The 17,801-nt window shown below is 43.1% G+C and overlaps 1 protein-coding gene and 1 long non-coding RNA gene across 3 annotated transcripts in view; one reads left to right on the plus strand and one right to left on the minus strand.

The window, feature by feature from the left end:
* Nucleotides 1-8,342, minus strand: part of LOC121650021 — a 28,987-nt gene extending 20,645 nt beyond the window's left edge. The window contains exons 1-7 of one of the 2 annotated variants that reach the window (XM_042001261.1): nt 8,070-8,342; nt 7,652-7,700; nt 7,496-7,568; nt 6,511-6,718; nt 5,586-5,661; nt 4,981-5,243; nt 897-959 (exon numbers count right to left, since the gene is read on the minus strand). In XM_042001261.1, coding sequence (XP_041857195.1) covers nt 897-959; nt 4,981-5,243; nt 5,586-5,661; nt 6,511-6,579 — 471 coding nt within the window. In that variant the 5' untranslated portion in view covers nt 6,580-6,718; nt 7,496-7,568; nt 7,652-7,700; nt 8,070-8,342. Of the gene's footprint in view, nt 1-896; nt 960-4,980; nt 5,244-5,585; nt 5,662-6,510; nt 6,719-7,495 lie in introns of both variants that reach the window. The other variant, XM_042001253.1, reaches the window with a different exon arrangement.
* Nucleotides 427-12,965, plus strand: LOC121650390. Its single transcript, XR_006012261.1, has 3 exons — nt 427-846; nt 9,382-9,385; nt 12,955-12,965. It is a non-coding gene; the product is annotated as an uncharacterized LOC121650390 (long non-coding RNA).
* Nucleotides 12,966-17,801: the final 4,836 nt, after the last annotated feature.

The following is a 17,801-nucleotide window of genomic DNA, read 5'->3' on the forward strand; positions in this document are numbered from 1 at the left end:
TCACAATGTATTGATCATATATTAATATATATAGTTTATATATATGTCCTCAGAATAAATCATATATGTTTCCATATATGTGTAAATATATGTCACAATGTATTGCTTAACATTTTGCCTAATACAAGTAAATATATTTTTACATATATTTTCCAATATATGAAAAGCGGCAATTCCTTATATATTTTACAATATATTTTCATATATTATCTCAATATATTTTTCAATATATTCCCATATATATTTACCATTACAAAATTTACTAACTTTTGCAGTTAATTATTAATTATTATTAGTTCATAAAGCCAGAATAAATGAAAATTGTATTAAATTATATCAAATATCCATCAAATCAGAAAACAAAAAAAGTTAATATATTGATTCCACATATATGGAGAAATATATTTTTCTTCCGTAAGGGTCCACACACCCCTTCTTAAACCCTGTTCTGAGGTGTTTCTTTACAGTCAGTGAGACCAGTTTGATTTGAGTATGTCTCTTTAAATTTTAGCAGACATTTCACCCTTCCTGTTTTTTTCTCGGTTTGACTCCGCCCCCTTAGCCTCTTAGCCGCTAACAATCGGCAGAATATGTTTTTCAAAAACAACATGACCATATTTAGCGGAACCGCAGCAAATACAGTGACGTAATAGATAGAAAAACGTAATAGATAGCGGAGAAAACTAAACAGACTGAAAAATATGACCCAAAAAGAATAATAAGATTTATATGCTGCACCGGAAGTGAATAAATTACATTTTTCGGCACTCCGGACCCCTTGGAAAAGACAAAAACAGGTATTTAAGGGCTTAAAAAAGTGGATTTTGCATGATACGTTCCCTTTAAGTGTTGCATGGAGTTTCATTCAGTAAGGAAGATTAGCAGTGATAGCTTACCACAGCATTGTCACTATGTACACTGATGACATCATCATTATCATCATCTTCATCAGGTTTAGTCTACAAAATCAAAACTCAAAATTAGGAAGTTACAAGAAAATGGAAGAACACATTTTGTAAATGAAGGGCTTATCCACTCAGGGAAAACGTAAGTTACATCTGTTACACGTTTTTCATCCACAGCAGTGTTTCTGGAGCCCCAAACCATTGCGTCTCTGCTTTCACTCATTTCATGTAAACTATCTAGAAGTATCCTTTCATTTTTAACTATCCGATAACATAATTGCCCAAGAGATCTTTTATGAGGGACGAGAAATGACAAAACAAGAAATAAATATAAAAATAAATAAATATGCATATAAATAAATAAATGCACAAATAAATGTATAAATGTATAAATATAAAAATAAATAAATACACATATAAATGTTTAAATGCAAAAATAAATAAATAAATTCATAAATCAGTATGTTTTTGGATATAATAAAGGCTGACTCTATATTTTTTACTTGTGTGTTTGTCTAATTATGTATTTGATCCTTTTATACATTTATATATTTATTTATTCATTTATTTCTACATTTTTTTATTTGTACATTTATTTATTTCTATATTCATTTATTTGTACATTTATTTATTTCTTGGTACATTTATTTCTGTATTTCTGCATTTCTACTTTTATTTATTTCTTCATTTCTGTCTCCGTATGTTAATAAGGTGGGTGGTTCTAATATTTGTCTGCAGCTCCATTGGTTGGAGTGGTGTGCAAGACACAATCCACTGCAAGGCTACTCGAGTAGCTCAAGTGATCGAATGATTTAAGGTCATTGGTGAATGATATAGACCAAACTGAACCAAACGACTACCTCTGGTTTCGTTTGGCACGGCTCATGGAGGATTTAGTTCAGCCCTAAGCTGCTCAGATGGATGGGGAGGTTGATTCGGCTGTATTGGACAGTCTAGAAGAAGTTGCCCGCCAACTAGCCATCTGCTCAGAGTCAGGGGGAACGAGGACTGGACTGGACTTCATTATACCTCCTGAAGTCATTGAAGCTCACGTCTATTTGAGCCACACCGCAGCAGACATCATAAATGTGTTACTGTGGTCAAACCAGCAATTCTGTTAAGCTGCGCCTACGCTGTGGACTTTACGGTGGTCACCTGCACGGCTGAAACAGTCAGCACGGAAAGAGTTTCCGGTTTTCATTTTGCGATGTTTGCAGCGGTGTGACCCAAATGGAGGTGCGCTTCGATTACTTTATTCGCCAATGACCTTAAATTGTTGGCGACAACTGTAAAAGAACTTTCAATTCGTAGCATATGATCCACCAAAACACCCCGTGTACTCGAGTAGGCAGTAGCCTTGCAGTAGATGGATCATATGCTCTAACCAATCACGCTGCAGACAATTATTAGAACCGCCCACGTCATTAACATACGGAGACAGAAATGAATAAATAAATAAATGTGGAAATGCAGAAATACAGAAATAAATGTACCAATAAATAAATAAAAGTAGAAATAAATATAGAAATAAATAAAAGTAGAAATAAAAATTTTTAGAAATAAATAAATGAATATATAAATGTATAAATACATAAAAAAGGAAAAAATACATAATTAAATAGAAAAACACAAGTAAAAATATAGAGTCAGCCTTTATGATATCCAAAACACTGATTTATTTAATTTATTTTTGCATTTATACATTTATGTGTATTTCTTTATTTTTATATTTATTTATGCATTTATACATTTAATTGTGCATTTATTTATTTATGTGTATTTCTTTATTTTTATATTTATTTATTTATTCATTTATACATCTATATGTGCATTTATTTATTTATATGCATATATATTTATTTTTATATTTATTTCTTGTTTTGTCATTTCTCGTCCCTCATACTTTTACACTAGCTGCTCAAATCGACAAATGATGAGTTACAATAAACTTTACATTAAGTCTAAGCACTTTGTTTCTGCACTGTGTTATTTTATATATAATATTAACTTAGTTAAGAGAACTTTCTTCCTTGCTTTTGTCACGACTGTTTCCATACACACAGTATTTTCACTATATTTGAGCAGCAAACCTTTTACCTATGCGCATCTTCACTTAGCCCCAGGTCAAGGCGCAGCTGAGTTAAAAGAAATGTTAGCAAGTGTGGCTGTGTTTTGACCAATGCCCTGAGTCAGAAGAACAGAGCCGGAGCCAGAGTCAGAACCAAAAACGTATTTGTTAAAGAGCTCTCACACAGATCTTCCTATTATTCTTCTGCTTTTTTAATGTTGTTAGTGTCATGGTGTCAGGGTGTTGTTTTTTATGTGCTGCCTTTAAAGGGACTTGCAGCACTTCTGAAGGCAGTCACACCACCTGAGGTGTATATTCAACTCTGTTCACTCTGTTATTTGATGTCATGTGATTGACCTGCTTTTGTCCCTTGGATTACTGAGCCTGCCTGACCTAGCTAAATAGTGGTTGCCATTCTTCTTTCATACCTTTCTTTTCAGACTTTGAATTGTTTGTCAAATTAAATTTGGATTCTGGACAGCTTTTTTCCCCTGAGGTGATCCTCTGGATCTTAGTTAACCCACTGGTATGTTACTCAATGCAGTATATCCAACTCAAATCACTCTAGAGTACTCTTTGGTTGTCTCTCCTCTCTTTAGAAGAACCAGCTGTCATACCAGTCTTGTTCTTTTTTTGCGTACCTATTTGCAACAATAACCTCTTAACATATCAGACCGGAGTTTTCTGAAAATATGGGGGTTTAGTCTGCTGAAAGGTGGTACTTTGTACCTGAGCACGCAAGCAGTCTTCCCAGTTTTTATGTATCTTTATGTAATGACATTTATAAATCTGACATTAATGGTGTATTTTCTTTTAAATGAAAAAGTTGTCTCTGGATGGATGTAAAGTTAATAGCATTTTTAACAGGGTTGTGAATAGGGCTGTCGCAATTATTACAATATTCGCCAACCGCGAATATTTTTCATAATCGCAAATAGTTTTTCTTATTCGCGATTACCGCTTATCCAGCATTAAAACGTCAGATATGATGCAACCGATCCTGCGCCAGGCGTCAGTGGCAACGTGAGCACACAGCTGTGGTGTGATAGGGCTAGCGAGGCTAACGGAGAGGAGCGTGAAGAATATGATGTGGTTCAGAAGCGTACCACGGCACGGCTGTGGATGTATTCTGGTTTTAAGCCGAACGGTAAGGGGGAGCCCAGTAACCAAGAGGAAGCAATTTGTAAACTCTGCAGCTGGTGCATCCCGTCAGCTGGGTCTGGGTGAAGCTTTCGGACAACGCCGCGCTAAGTATAAACAGTCAGTGTAAGATGGCACACACCTACAGATAGCATAGCGCGCTACATCGCCAAGTCAGTTAATGCTGTCATAGCCAAAAGCTCGCTCTATACTCGCGTCGTCTCCATGCGGCGGGACCCGCGGAGGCTGCAGACCCTCTGTGTGTTTATAGTCCAGCGTAGGGAAACGCGCCGGGTCGCGGTGTTTTATTTAGATCTGCAGACAGCGGTGGGCTGGTGCCAGTCAATAAACTGCGCCAGGTGGAGTTTTTTTAGTGTTTCAACATAAAAAATGACAATCTCCTGATTCCATGCAGTGATCAGTCTGTGAGAGCCGCTGTTAGATGAGCTGCACAGTCCGATAATTTTCCACGAGTCCTTACTGGCGTCTCCATGGACAGGCAGCAGTGATATGGGGCTGCTGCCAACACTGCTGCAGCAAATAATTAACAATAAACCCACTTCAGAAATGGATAAGTTACATTATGTCTTTGTCTATTTTTTGATGTTCAGGAATTCATTAGAATATGTATTATTAAAGCTAGTCATACTGCAGTTGAAATTAAATGAAACATACTTAATTAATCCCAGAGGGAAATTCAACGTTACATTTTTTTTGTTGTTGCAGAATAAAGAAAAAACATAGACAATATATTCGTCAATCGCAATTATTTGTCTGACAATTAATCGTCTCCAGAAATTCCTAATCGTGACAGCCCTAGTTGTGAAGCAAAAAAGTTTTTCTTTCTTTATTCCATTGGATACATACCTCATCATTAAAATCCGAAAGGCACGTCTTTACATGTAGGCTGAGGAGCTGCAGTGGCACATAATCCTTGCACGTCAGACAGCGAGCTTTCGGCATGGCCTGAAACTCTGGTGCTGTGAAAGGCAAGGGGGACGTATCCAGGATATGCTGGATGGGCATGATATAGAGACAAGTCTTGCCTGCCCAAGCCCGCACAAGACTGGCTCCTGTATATCCCTCCTCCTCAGGTGACAATAAATTTAGCTTTCGTTGACCAGATCCTCCTGTATATGTTGAAATCAAAAGAAGTTCTAGATTAATCTAGTGCAACAATAAACCAATACACCAAAACCAATTCGAGAACAATCCGGTTCAAAGAGCCGGCTCTTCAAAGTGAACGGCATGTACCGACTCACGATAGTGAGCCGTTCATGTAATGTTGACAAACAGTGTCGGGTTTATACGGCCGTTTGAGAGCCGAATGAGCCAGCTCACTAAGGTGAGCTGAGCTGAATGTACCTGATCACCAAGAAGAGCCGAAATTCCCATCACTAATTCAGAACAAACCAATGCATTAGGTCCGGAGAATACATTATAATCAAATATCTATAAACGTAATAATTTACCAATGGCTTTGTACAGCATCCAGGCCCCCTCCAATTCAACCATCTTTGGATAAGCCTCGCAAAGAGCATTTGTAATCTGTATGAATGTAACATATGTAATGGTTAGCAAGTCAAAGCACAGAAATAGTTGGTTTTTTTTTTGGCATTTGATGCGTTTCAACTCACATAAGGCGAATTTGCACTGTAGAAGAAAAGTTCCTATAACCTTTTCAGGAATGGGGACATTTTTTTGCACATTCAAAAAGAGGGGAACTGGGGAATATGACCCTCAGTTGGGGACGAGTGTAGATTTGACTATATCTGACTTTTAATATTGAGCAAATCTGAATACTTATCAGGGATGGGCGATAACTCAGCTTATAAAATAAAAAGGGGCAACTGCAAATGAAACCAGATAAATTAAGTGACAGGATTTAAAAAATGCTCTACTGAAAATGAAAACCAATCAGTGATAAACTGCTCATACAAAATAAATATGTACAATTTACCAGTGGCTGGAACTTGCTGCAAATAAGAAGCTAAAGTACTCACATACATTATACCTCACTCAAACAAATAATGAACAAATGTTATATCAAAGTGAAACAAACATTTTGTTGCTGTTGGGCTACAAGTTAGCAGTACCCTCTTTTATGAACGAGCTCCTCTGGCATGTCTGTTCCACCTTCCTCGATATTTGTGGTTTGTTACACACCTGAGTTGGGCCACAGGTGTTTTGCACCTACATGTCTATCCTTTCACCACAATACATCATCTAAGGTAATTTATCATTTTTTATTACGATATGACAACTTTTCACTGTGAGGAATTTTTTGACAGTATATTCCACACAGCAACATATCACCCATCCCTAGTACTTATTCAATAAATTACAATTTCTTTATGAAGTCATTTGTCACTAGCATAATTATAACTAATAACATACCTCCTTATGACCAGCATCCTCGGCAATGCAGACTGTCCTTCGTCCCAGCCCAGCCTGCAGGAGGGTCATTTCCTCTGATGTTTTGGGAGTTTTCTCGCAGGACGAATTAAGCAGAAAAAAAGGCACAGGGTGTTTTTTTGAGCCAAGCCTTTTCTTAGAGGTAAGAGCCCTGGAACTCTGCTTCTCCTTAAATAACCCAGGGAAACTCCTAGAAAAACAAATATAGCAAAAAGACAATCAAGACCATTTCAGGGACTCAACTTTGACACTACCTCCAACACACACAAACACACACACGCACACACACACACACACACATTAAGATTAAATCATATTTATAAAACTAAATAACTAATGCAAAGTTTCACTACTGCTGCTGGTCTGATGGAAATGACCAACAAAAACAAAACTACATTGCTAATCATTTCTTCTCATGGTACTTCTCAAAATAAAAACAAAATGCACCAAACAAAACTCCTACACAACTTCTCATTAATGTCCAACTTCAGTATAAATTCAATTTAAAAAGTTATCTTCATTGATAAGTTGAGGTATTGCTGAGTAATGACATCCTAACCTGGTCATATTGCGCTGCAAAGAAATCCCAGAAGACACCTGGCCAGGTACACAGGCTGAATTTTGCCTGGGTGGTGTTTGCCGTTCCTGTATGTCCCTAGCACTTGTGAGGTTCACAGAGGCCTCACCCTGAGCTTAATTTACAATAAATTCAATAAGATTTATCAGGTCTTGGAGTAATTATAAGATCCCTATAAAACAAACAATCAAAATAAAGTCTGTACTAAACTTAATCAAATTTTACTTAGACTCCAGTAATAAGCACTGTGAATTGCTCTAATCCAGAACTGGCAGAAAACCTTTGTATGTCAGTGTAAATAATTAATAAAATAACATTCATGCAGTCTAAAAATAAAAAGCTAATAAAAGGGGTTAGTATGGTTGTTAGGTATTATTAAGTTAAACTTACTGTTTGCTGCTGGATCATTGATCGACGATCTCAACATGGCAACCAAATTCATGGCTGCTTTGCGCAATTCCTCCTGAGAAATATAAACACACGAGGAGAGATCCAAAGAAGATAAACATACAAACGTCACGAGGAATAGTTTTACTAATGGCTTACCTCTTTTTTATCTGCCATGTCACTGGGACTCGGCGAACAAGTGGGGAAACTAAATACGCACACACACGGAGATATAACAAATCAAATTAAGCCGTGAAAAACACCACCATGTTTAAATTCAACAAGTGAAGCACACTTTAATTGTATCATCACTGGACGTTATCCTGAAATGTATTACAGTTAAGTGAAATGACGATTTGAAATGAACATCAGTTAGCTTCGGCCATTTTGACCCCCGCAGTAGCTATCGCTAGCATATAGCTATTGACATATTTTACTCGTGCTAACTACATATTCCTAAGCAATTCTAAGTTATCGAATTGATTTTTGTCCTTGTAGAATTGTTAATTCGAAAACGGCATAGTTTACTGAGGAGTATCCGTACTTTTCGGGAAGAACTGCTGTGAATTCCACTTACCTCAAGCAAAGTATCGTTGCCAAAATGCCAAAACCACCGCAACTGTCCCGGCTCCAGCCGTCTTGTCAGTCAAGGTCTTCCTGACACAACTTCCTGTGTACGCGGACCAATCAGGAGAAGGCTTATAGAATGGGGATTTGTCCCGCCCCATGTGTCAAAACACATTTTGATCCGCGCGAGGAAAACGTCACCGCGAGGGCAGAGACGCTGGCGAGAGCGCAGCCATCCTCAAGCGGGGGCGGCATGACAGAAACGCGCGCGCGTCTGATCCAGCTTCGCGCGCTCAGAACGTAAAATGCGCGCGCTAGGCCTTCCACACGCGCGCGGGAGTTGGTCGTCTGTCACGCGAGAGGAGCTTTTGTCCTCTCAGTAAATGAATTTCTGCGCGATGGTAGTGTAATCTGCGCGCGAGCATGTTTATTTTGCTCTCCCTGGTTTTGACAAAAATTTGACGCGATAAAGCAGGGTGAAACAGGATGAAGCACGATGAAGTAGGGTGAAACAGGATGAAGTGGGGTGAAGTAGGGTGAAGCAGGATGAAACAGGATGAAGCACGATGAAGTAGGGTGAAACAGGATGAAGTAGGGTGAAGCAGGGTGAAACAGGATGAAGCAGGGTGAAACAGGATGAAGTAGGGTGAAGCAGGGTGAAACAGGATGAAGCAGGATGAAAAAGGATGAAACAGGGTGAAGTAGGGTGAAACAGGATGAAGTAGGGTGAAGCAGGGTGAAACAGGTTGAAGTAGGGTGAAGCAGGGTGAAACAGGATAAAGTAGGGTGAAGTAGGGTGAAGCAGGGTGAAACCGGATAAATTAGGGTGAAGCAGGTTGAAGCAGGGTGAAGCAGGATGACGTAGAGTGAAACAGGATGAAGCAGGATGAAGTAGGGTGAAACAGGATGAAGTAGGATGAAGCAGGGTGAAACAGGATGAAGTAGGGTGAAGCAGGGTGAAACAGGATATATTAGGGTGAAGCAGGGTGAAACAGGACAAAGTAGGGTGAAGCAGGGTGAAGCAGGAGGAAGCAGGATGAATTAGGGTAAAACAGGATGAAGCAGGGTGCAGCAGGGTGAAACAGGATGACGTAGGGTGAAGTAGGATGAATCAGGATGAAGTAGGGTGAAGCAGGGTGAAACAGGATGAAGCAGGGTGAAACAGGATGAAGTAGGGTGAAGCAGGGTGAAACAGGATGAAGTAGGGTGAAGCAGAGTGAAACAGGATAAAGTAGGGTGAAGCAGGGTGAAACAGGATAAATTAGGGTGAAGCAGGGTGAAACAGGATTACGTAGGGTGAAGCAGGGTGAAACAGGATGAAGTAAGGTGAAGTAGGGTGAAACAGGATGAAGCAGGATGAAGTCGGGTGAAACAGGATGAAGCAGGATGAAGCAGGGTGAAACAGGATGACGTCGGGTGAAGCAGGGTGAAACAGGGTGAAACAGGGTGAAGTAGGGTGAAAAGGGATGAAACAGGATGAAGTAGGGTGAAGCAGGGTGAAACAGGGTGAAGCAGGATGAAGCAGGGTGAAGTAGGGTGAAACAGGATGAAGCAGGATGAAGTAGGGTGACACAGGGTGAAACAGGATGAAGCAGGATTAGGTAGGGTGAAGCAGGGTGAAACAGGATGAAGCAGGATGAAGTAGGGTGAAACAAGATGACGTAGGGTCAAGCAGGGTGAAACAGGATGAAGCAGGATGAAACAGGATGAAGCACGATGAAGTAGGGTGAAACAGGATGAAGTAGGGTAAAGCAGGGTGAAGCAGGATGAAACAGGATGAAGCACGATGAAGTAGGGTGAAACAGGATGAAGTAGGGTGAAGCAGGGTGAAACAGGATGACGTAGGGTGAAGCAGGGTGAAACAGGATGAAGCAGGATGAAGTAGGGTGAAGCAGGGTGAAGCAGGATGAAACAGGATGAAGCACGATGAAGTAGGGTGAAACAGGATGAAGTAGGGTGAAGCAGGGTGAAACAGGATGACGTAGGGTGAAGCAGGGTGAAACAGGATGAAGCAGGATGAAAAAGGATGAAACAGGGTGAAGTAGGGTGAAAAAGGGTGAAGCAGGGTGAAGCAGGGTGAAACAGGATGAAGCAGGATGAAGCAGGGTGAAACAGGATGAAGCAGGATGAAAAAGGATGAAACAGGGTGAAGTAGGGTGAAACAGGATGAAGTAGGGTGAAGCAGGGTGAAACAGGTTGAAGTAGGGTGAAGCAGGGTGAAACAGGATAAAGTAGGGTGAAGTAGGGTGAAACCGGATAAATTAGGGTGAAGCAGGTTGAAGCAGGGTGAAGCAGGATGACGTAGAGTGAAGCAGGGTGAAGCAGGGTGAAACAGGATGAAGCAGGATGAAGTAGGGTGAAACAGGATGAAGTAGGATGAAGCAGGGTGAAACAGGATGAAGTAGGGTGAAGCAGGGTGAAACAGGATATATTAGGGTGAAGCAGGGTGAAACAGGACAAAGTAGGGTGAAGCAGGGTGAAGCAGGAGGAAGCAGGATGAATTAGGGTAAAACAGGATGAAGCAGGGTGCAGCAGGGTGAAACAGGATGACGTAGGGTGAAGTAGGATGAATCAGGATGAAGTAGGGTGAAGCAGGGTGAAACAGGATGAAGCAGGGTGAAACAGGATGAAGTAGGGTGAAGCAGGGTGAAACAGGATGAAGTAGGGTGAAGCAGGGTGAAACAGGATAAAGTAGGGTGAAGCAGGGTGAAACAGGATAAATTAGGGTGAAGCAGGGTGAAAAAGGATGAAGCAGGGTGAAACAGGATGAAGCAGGGTGAAGTAGGGTGAAACAGGATGAAGCAGGATGAAGTCGGGTGAAACAGGATGAAGCAGGATGAAGCAGGGTGAAACAGGATGACGTCGGGTGAAGCAGGGTGAAACAGGGTGAAACAGGGTGAAGTAGGGTGAAAAGGGATGAAACAGGATGAAGTAGGGTGAAGCAGGGTGAAACAGGGTGAAGCAGGATGAAGCAGGGTGAAGTAGGGTGAAACAGGATGAAGCAGGATGAAGTAGGGTGACACAGGGTGAAACAGGATGAAGCAGGATTAGGCAGGATGAAGCAGGGTGAAACAGGATGAAGTAGGGTGAAGCAGGGTGAAACAGGATGAAGCAGGATGAAAAAGGATGAAACAGGGTGAAGTAGGGTGAAAAGGGATGAAACAGGATGAAGTAGGGTGAAGCAGGGTGAAACAGGGTGAAGCAGGATGAAGCAGGGTGAAGTAGGGTGAAACAGGATGAAGCAGGATGAAGTAGGGTGACACAGGGCGAAACAGGATGAAGCAGGATTAGGTAGGGTGAAGCAGGGTGAAACAGGATGAAGCAGGATGAAGTAGGGTGAAACAAGATGACGTAGGGTCAAGCAGGGTGAAACAGGATGAAGCAGGATGAAACAGGATGAAGCACGATGAAGTAGGGTGAAACAGGATGAAGTAGGGTGAAGCAGGGTGAAGCAGGATGAAACAGGATGAAGCACGATGAAGTAGGGTGAAACAGGATGAAGTAGGGTGAAGCAGGGTGAAACAGGATGACGTAGGGTGAAGCAGGGTGAAACAGGATGAAGAAGGATGAAAAAGGATGAAACAGGGTGAAGTAGGGTGAAACAGGGTGAAGCAGGGTGAAGCAGGGTGAAACAGGATGAAGCAGGATGAAGTAGGGTCAAACAGGATGAAGTAGGGTGAAGCAGGGTGAAACAGGATATATTAGGGTGAAGCAGGGTGAAGCAGGAGGAAGCAGGATGAAGTAGGCTAAAACAGGATGAAGCAGGGTGCAGCAGGGAGAAACAGGATGACGTAGGGTGAAGAAGGATGAAACAGGATGAAGTAGGGTGAAGCAGGGTGAAACAGGATTAAGCAGGGTGAAACAGGATGAAGCAGGGTGAAACAGGATGAAGTAGGGTGAAGCAGGGTGAAACAGGATAAAGTAGGGTGAAGCAGGGTGAAACAGGATAAAGTAGGGTGAAGCAGGGTGAAACAGGATAAAGTAGGATGAAGCAGGGTGAAACAGGATGAAGTAGGGTGAAGCAGGGTGAAACAGGATAAAGTAGGGTGAAACAGGATGAAGCAGGATAAAGTCGAGTGAAAGAGGATGAAGTAGGGTGAAACAAGATGACGTAGGGTGAAGCAGGGTGAAACTGGATGAAGCAGGATGAAGTAGGGTGAAACAGGATGAAACAGGATAAAGTAGGGTGAAGCAGGGTGAAACAGGATGAAGCAGGGTGACACAGGATGAAGTAGGGTGAAGCAGGGTGAAACAGGATGAAGCAGGGTGAAACAGGATGACGTAGGGTGAAGCAGGGTGAAACAGGATGAAGTAGGATGAAGCAGGGTGAAACAGGGTGAAGCAGGGTGAAAGGCGTTGAAGTAGGGTGAAGCAGGGTGACACAGGATGAAGTAGGGTAAAACTGGATGAAGTAGGGTGAAACAGGGTGAAGCAGGATGAAGCAGGATTAAACAGGATGAAGCACGATGTAGTAGGGTGAAACAGGATGAAGTAGGGTGAAGCAGGGTGAAACACGATGAAGCAGGGTGAAACACGATGAAGCAGGGTGAAACAGGATGAAGCAGGATGAAAAAGGATGAAATAGGGTGAAGCAGGGTGAGACAGGATGAAGTAGGGTGAAGCAGGGTGAAACAGGATGAAGTAGGGTGAAGCAGGGTGAAACAGGATAAAGTAGGGTGAAGCAGGGTGAAACAGGAAAAATTAGGGTGAAGCAGGGTGAAACAGGGTGAAGCAGGGTGAAGCAGGATGATGTAGAGTGAAGCAGGGTGAAACAGGGTGAAACATAATGAAGCAGGATGAAGTAGGGTGAAACAGGATTAAGTAGGATGAAGCACGGTGAAACAGGATGACGTAGGGTGAAGCAGGGTGAAACAGGATGAAGTAGGGTGAAAAAGGTTTAAACAGGCTGAAGTACGGTGAAACAGGATGACGTAGGGTGAAGCAGGGTGAAACAGGATGAAGTAGGGTGAAGTAGGGTGAAACAGGATGAAGCAGGATGAAGTAGGGTGAAGCAGGGTGAAACAGGATGAAGTAGGGTGAAACAGGATGAAGCAGGTGGAAGCAGGATGAAGAAGGGTAAAAGAGGATGAAGCAGGGTGCAGCAGGGTGAAACAGGATGACGTGGGGTGAAGTACGATGAAACAGGATGAAGTAGGGTGAAGCAGGGTGAAACAGGATAAAGTAGGGTGAAGCAGGGTGAAACAGGATAAAGTAGGTTGAAGCAGGGTGAAACAGCGTGAAACAGGATGAAGCAGGGTGAAACAGGATGAAGTAGGATGAAACAGGGTGAAGCAGGGTGAAGCAAGATGACGTAGAGTGAAGCAGGGTGAAGCAGGGTGAAACAGGATGAAGCAGGATGAAGTAGGGTGAAACAGGATTAAGTAGTATGAAGCAGGGTGAAACAGGATGAAGCAGGATGAAAAAGGATGAAACAGGGTGAAGTAGGGTGAAGTAGGGTGAAACAGGATGAAGTAGGGTGAAGCAGGGTGAAACAGGACGAAGTAGGGTGAAGCAGGGTGAAACAGGATAAAGTAGGGTGAAGCAGGGTGAAACAGGATAAATTAGGGTGAAGCAGGGTGAAACAGGATAAAGTAGGGTGAAGCAGGGTGAAACAATATAAAGTAGGGTGAAGCAGGGTGAAACAGGGGGAAACAGGATGAAGCAGGGTGAAACAGGATGAAACAGGCTGAAGTACGGTGAAACAGGATGACGTAGGGTGAAGCAGGGTGAAACAGGATGAAGTAGGGTGAAGTAGGGTGAAACAGGATGAAGCAGGATGAAGTCGGGTGAAACAGGATGAAGCAGGATGAAGTAGGGTGAAACAGGATGAAGCAGGATGAAGTAGGTTGAAACAGGATGAAGCAGGATGAAGCAGGGTGAAACAGGATGACGTCAGGTGAAGCAGGGTGAAACAGGGTGAAGCAGGATGAAGCAGGGTGAAACAGGATGAAGTAGGGTGAAGCAGGGTGAAACAGGATGAAGCAGGATGAAAAAGGATGAAACAGGGTGAAGTAGGGTGAAAAAGGATGAAACAGGATGAAGTAGGGTGAAGCAGGGTGAAACAGGGTGAAGCAGGATGAAGCAGGATGAAAGAGAATGGAGCAGGATGAAGTAGGGTGAAGCAGGGTGAAACAGGATGAAGCAGGATGAAAAAGGATGAAACAGGGTGAAGTAGGGTGAAACAGGATGAAGTAGGGTGAAGCAGGGTGAAACAGGATGAAGCAGGATGAAAAAGGATGAAACAGGGTGAAGTAGGGTGAAACAGGATGAAGTAGGGTGAAGCAGGGTGAAACAGGATAAAGTAGGGTGAAGCAGGGTGAAACAGGATAAAGTAGGGTGAAGCAGGGTGAAACAGGATAAAGTAGGGTGAAGCAGGGTGAAACAGGATAAAGTAGGGTAAAGCAGGATGAAACAGGATAAAGTAGGGTGAAGCAGGGTGAAACAGGATAAATTAGGGTGAAGCAGGAGGAAGCAGGATGAAGTAGGGTAAAACAGGATGAAGCAGGGTGCAATAGGGTGAAACAGGATGAAACAGAATGAAGTAGGGTGAAGCAGGGTGAAACAGGATGAAGCACGGTGAAACAGGATAAAGCAGGGTGAAACAGGATGAAACAGGGTGAAGCAGGATGAAGCAGGATGAAACAGGATGAAGCAGGATGAAGTAGGGTGAAACAGGATGAAGTAGGGTGAAGCAGGGTTAAACAGGATGAAGCAGAGTGAAACAGGATGAAGTAGGGTGAAGCAGGGTGAAACAGGATGACGCAGGATGAAGCAGGGTGAAACAGGATGAAGTAGGGTGAAGTAGGGTGAAACAGGATGAAGCAGGGTGAAACAGGATGAAGTAGGGTGAAGCAGGGTGAAACAGGATGAAGTAGGGTGAAGCAGAGTGAAACAGGATGAAGCAGGATGAAAAAGGATGAAACAGGATGAAGCAGGTTGAAACAGGATGAAGTAAGATAAAACTGGATGAAGTAGGGTGAAACAGGGTGAAACAGGATAAAGTAGGGTGAAGCAGGGTGAAACAGGGTGAAACAGGATGAAGCAGGGTGAAACAGGATGAAGTAGGGTGAAACAGGATGAAGCAGGATGAAGCAGGGTGAAGCAGGGTGAAGCAGGATGACGTAGAGTGAAGCAGGGTGAAGCAGGGTAAAACAGGATGAAGCAGGATGAATTAGGGTGAAACAGGATTAAGTAAGATGAAGCAGGGTGAAACAGGATGAAGTAGGGTGAAGTAGGGTGAAACAGGATGAAGTACAATGAAGTAGGGTGAAACACGATGAAGTAGGGTGAAGCAGGGTGAAACAGGATGAAGCAGGGTGAAACAGGATGAAGTAGGGTGAAGCAGGGTGAAACAGGATGAAGTAGGGTGAAGCGGGCTGAAGCAGGATGAAGCAGGATGAAAAAGGATGAAACAGGGTGAAGTAGGGTGAAACAGGATGAAGTAGGGTGAAGCAGGGTGAAACAGGTTGAAGTAGGGTGAAGCAGGGTGAAACAGGATGAAGTAGCGTGAAGCAGGGTGAAACAGGATAAATTAGGGTGAAGCGGGCTGAAGCAGGAGGAAGCAGGATGAAGTAGGGTAAAACAGGATGAAGCAGGGTGAAACAGGATGAAGTAGGATGAAGCAGGGTGAAACAGGGTGAAGCAGGGTGAAACAGGATGAAGTAGGGTGAAGCAGGGTGACACAAGATGAAGTAGGATAAAACTGGATGAAGTAGGGTGAAGCAGGGTGAAACAGGATAAAGAAGGGTGAAACAGGATGAAGTAGGATGAAGTAGGGTGAAACAGGGTGAAGCAGGGTGAAACAGGATGAAGTAGGGTGAAGCAGGGTGAAACAGGATGAAGCAGGATAAAAAAGGATGAAACAGGGTGAAGTAGGGTGAAACAGGATGAAGTAGGGTGAAGCAGGGTGAAACAGGTTGAAGTAGGGTGAAGCAGGGTGAAACAGGATAAAGTAGGGTGAAGCAGGGTGAAACAGGATAAAGTAGGGTGAAGTAGGGTGAAACAGGATGAATTAGGGTGAAGCAGGGTGAAGCAGGAGGAAGCAGGATGAAGTAGGGTAAAACAGGATGAAGCAGGATGAAACAGGATGAAGTAGGGTGAAGCAGGGTGAAACAGGATGAAGTAGGGTGAAGCAGGGTGAAACAGGATGAAGTAGGGTGAAGCAGGGTGAAACAGGATGAAAAAGGATGAAACAGGATGAAGCAGGGTGAAACAGGATGAAGCAGGGTGAAGCAGGGTGAAACAGGATAAAGTAGGGTGAAGCAGGGTGAAACAGGATAAAGTAGGGTGAAGCTGGGTGAAACAGGGTGAAACAGGATGAAGCAGGGTGAAACAGGATGAAGGAGGGTGAAACAGGATGAAGCAGGATGAAGCAGGGTGAAGCAGGGTGAAACAGGGTGAAACAGGATGAAGCAGGGTGAAACAGGATGAAGTAGGGTGAAACAGGATGAAGCAGGGTGAAACAGGATGAAGCAGGATGAAGCAGGGTGAAGCAGGATGACGTAGAGTGAAGCAGGGTGAAGCGGGGTGAAACAGGATGAAGCAGCATGAAGTAGGGTGAAGCAGGGTGACACAGGATGAAGTAAGATAAAACTGGATGAAGTAGGGTGAAGTAGGGTGACACAGGATGAAGTAAGATAAAACTGGATGAAGTAGGGTGAAGTAGGGTGAAGCAGGTTGAAACAGGATGAAGTAGGGTGAAAAAGGATGAAACAGGCTGAAGTACGGTGAAACAGGATGAAGTACAAAAAGTAGGGTGAAACACGATGAAGCAGGGTGAAGCAGGGTGAAACACGATGAAGCAGGGTGAAACTGCATGAAGTAGGGTGAAGCAGGGTGAAACAGGATGAAGCAGGATGAAAAAGGATGAAACAGGGTGAAGTAGGGTGAAACAGGATTAAGTAAGATAAAACTGGATGAAGTAGGGTGAAGTAGGGTGAAGCAGGGTGAAACAGGTTGAAGTAGGGTGAAGCAGGGTGAAAAAGGATGAAGTAGGGTGAAGCAGGGTGACACAGGATAAATTAGGGTGAAGCAGGCTGAAACAGGAGGAAGCAGGATGAAGTAGGGTAAAACAGCATGAAGCAGGGTGAAACAGGATGAAGTAGGATGAAGCAGGGTGACACAGGATGAAGTAAGATAAAACTGGATGAAGTAGGGTGAAGTAGGGTGAAGCAGGGTGAAACAGGTCGAAGTAGGGTGAAGCAGGGTGAAAAAGGATAAAGTAGGGTGAAGCAGGGTGAAACAGGATAAATTAGGGTGAAGCAGGCTGAAACAGGAGGAAGTAGGATGAAGCAGGGTGAACCAGGATGAAGTAGGGTGAAACAGGAGTAAGCAGGATGAAGCAGGGTGAAGCAGGGTGAAGCAGGATGACGTAGAGTGAAGCAGGGTGAAACAGGGTAAAACAGGATGAAGCAGGATGAAGTAGGGTGAAACAGGATTAAGTAGGATGAAGCAGGGTGTAACAGGATGAAGTAGGGTGAAGCAGGTTGAAACAGGATGAAGTAGGGTGAAAAAGGATGAAGTAGGGGGAAGTAGGGTGAAACAGGATGAAGTACAATGAAGTAGGGTGAAACACGATGAAGTAGGGTGAAGCAGGGTGAAACAGGATGAAGCAGGGTGAAACAGGATGAAGTAGGGTGAAGCAGGGTGAAACAGGATGAAGCAGGATGAAAAAGGATGAAACAGGGTGAAGTGGGGTGAAACAGGATGAAGTAGGGTGAAGCAGGGTGAAACAGGTTGAAGT

This window comes from Melanotaenia boesemani, chromosome 2, assembly GCF_017639745.1.
Source record: "Melanotaenia boesemani isolate fMelBoe1 chromosome 2, fMelBoe1.pri, whole genome shotgun sequence".
Lineage (NCBI taxonomy): Eukaryota > Metazoa > Chordata > Actinopteri > Atheriniformes > Melanotaeniidae > Melanotaenia > Melanotaenia boesemani.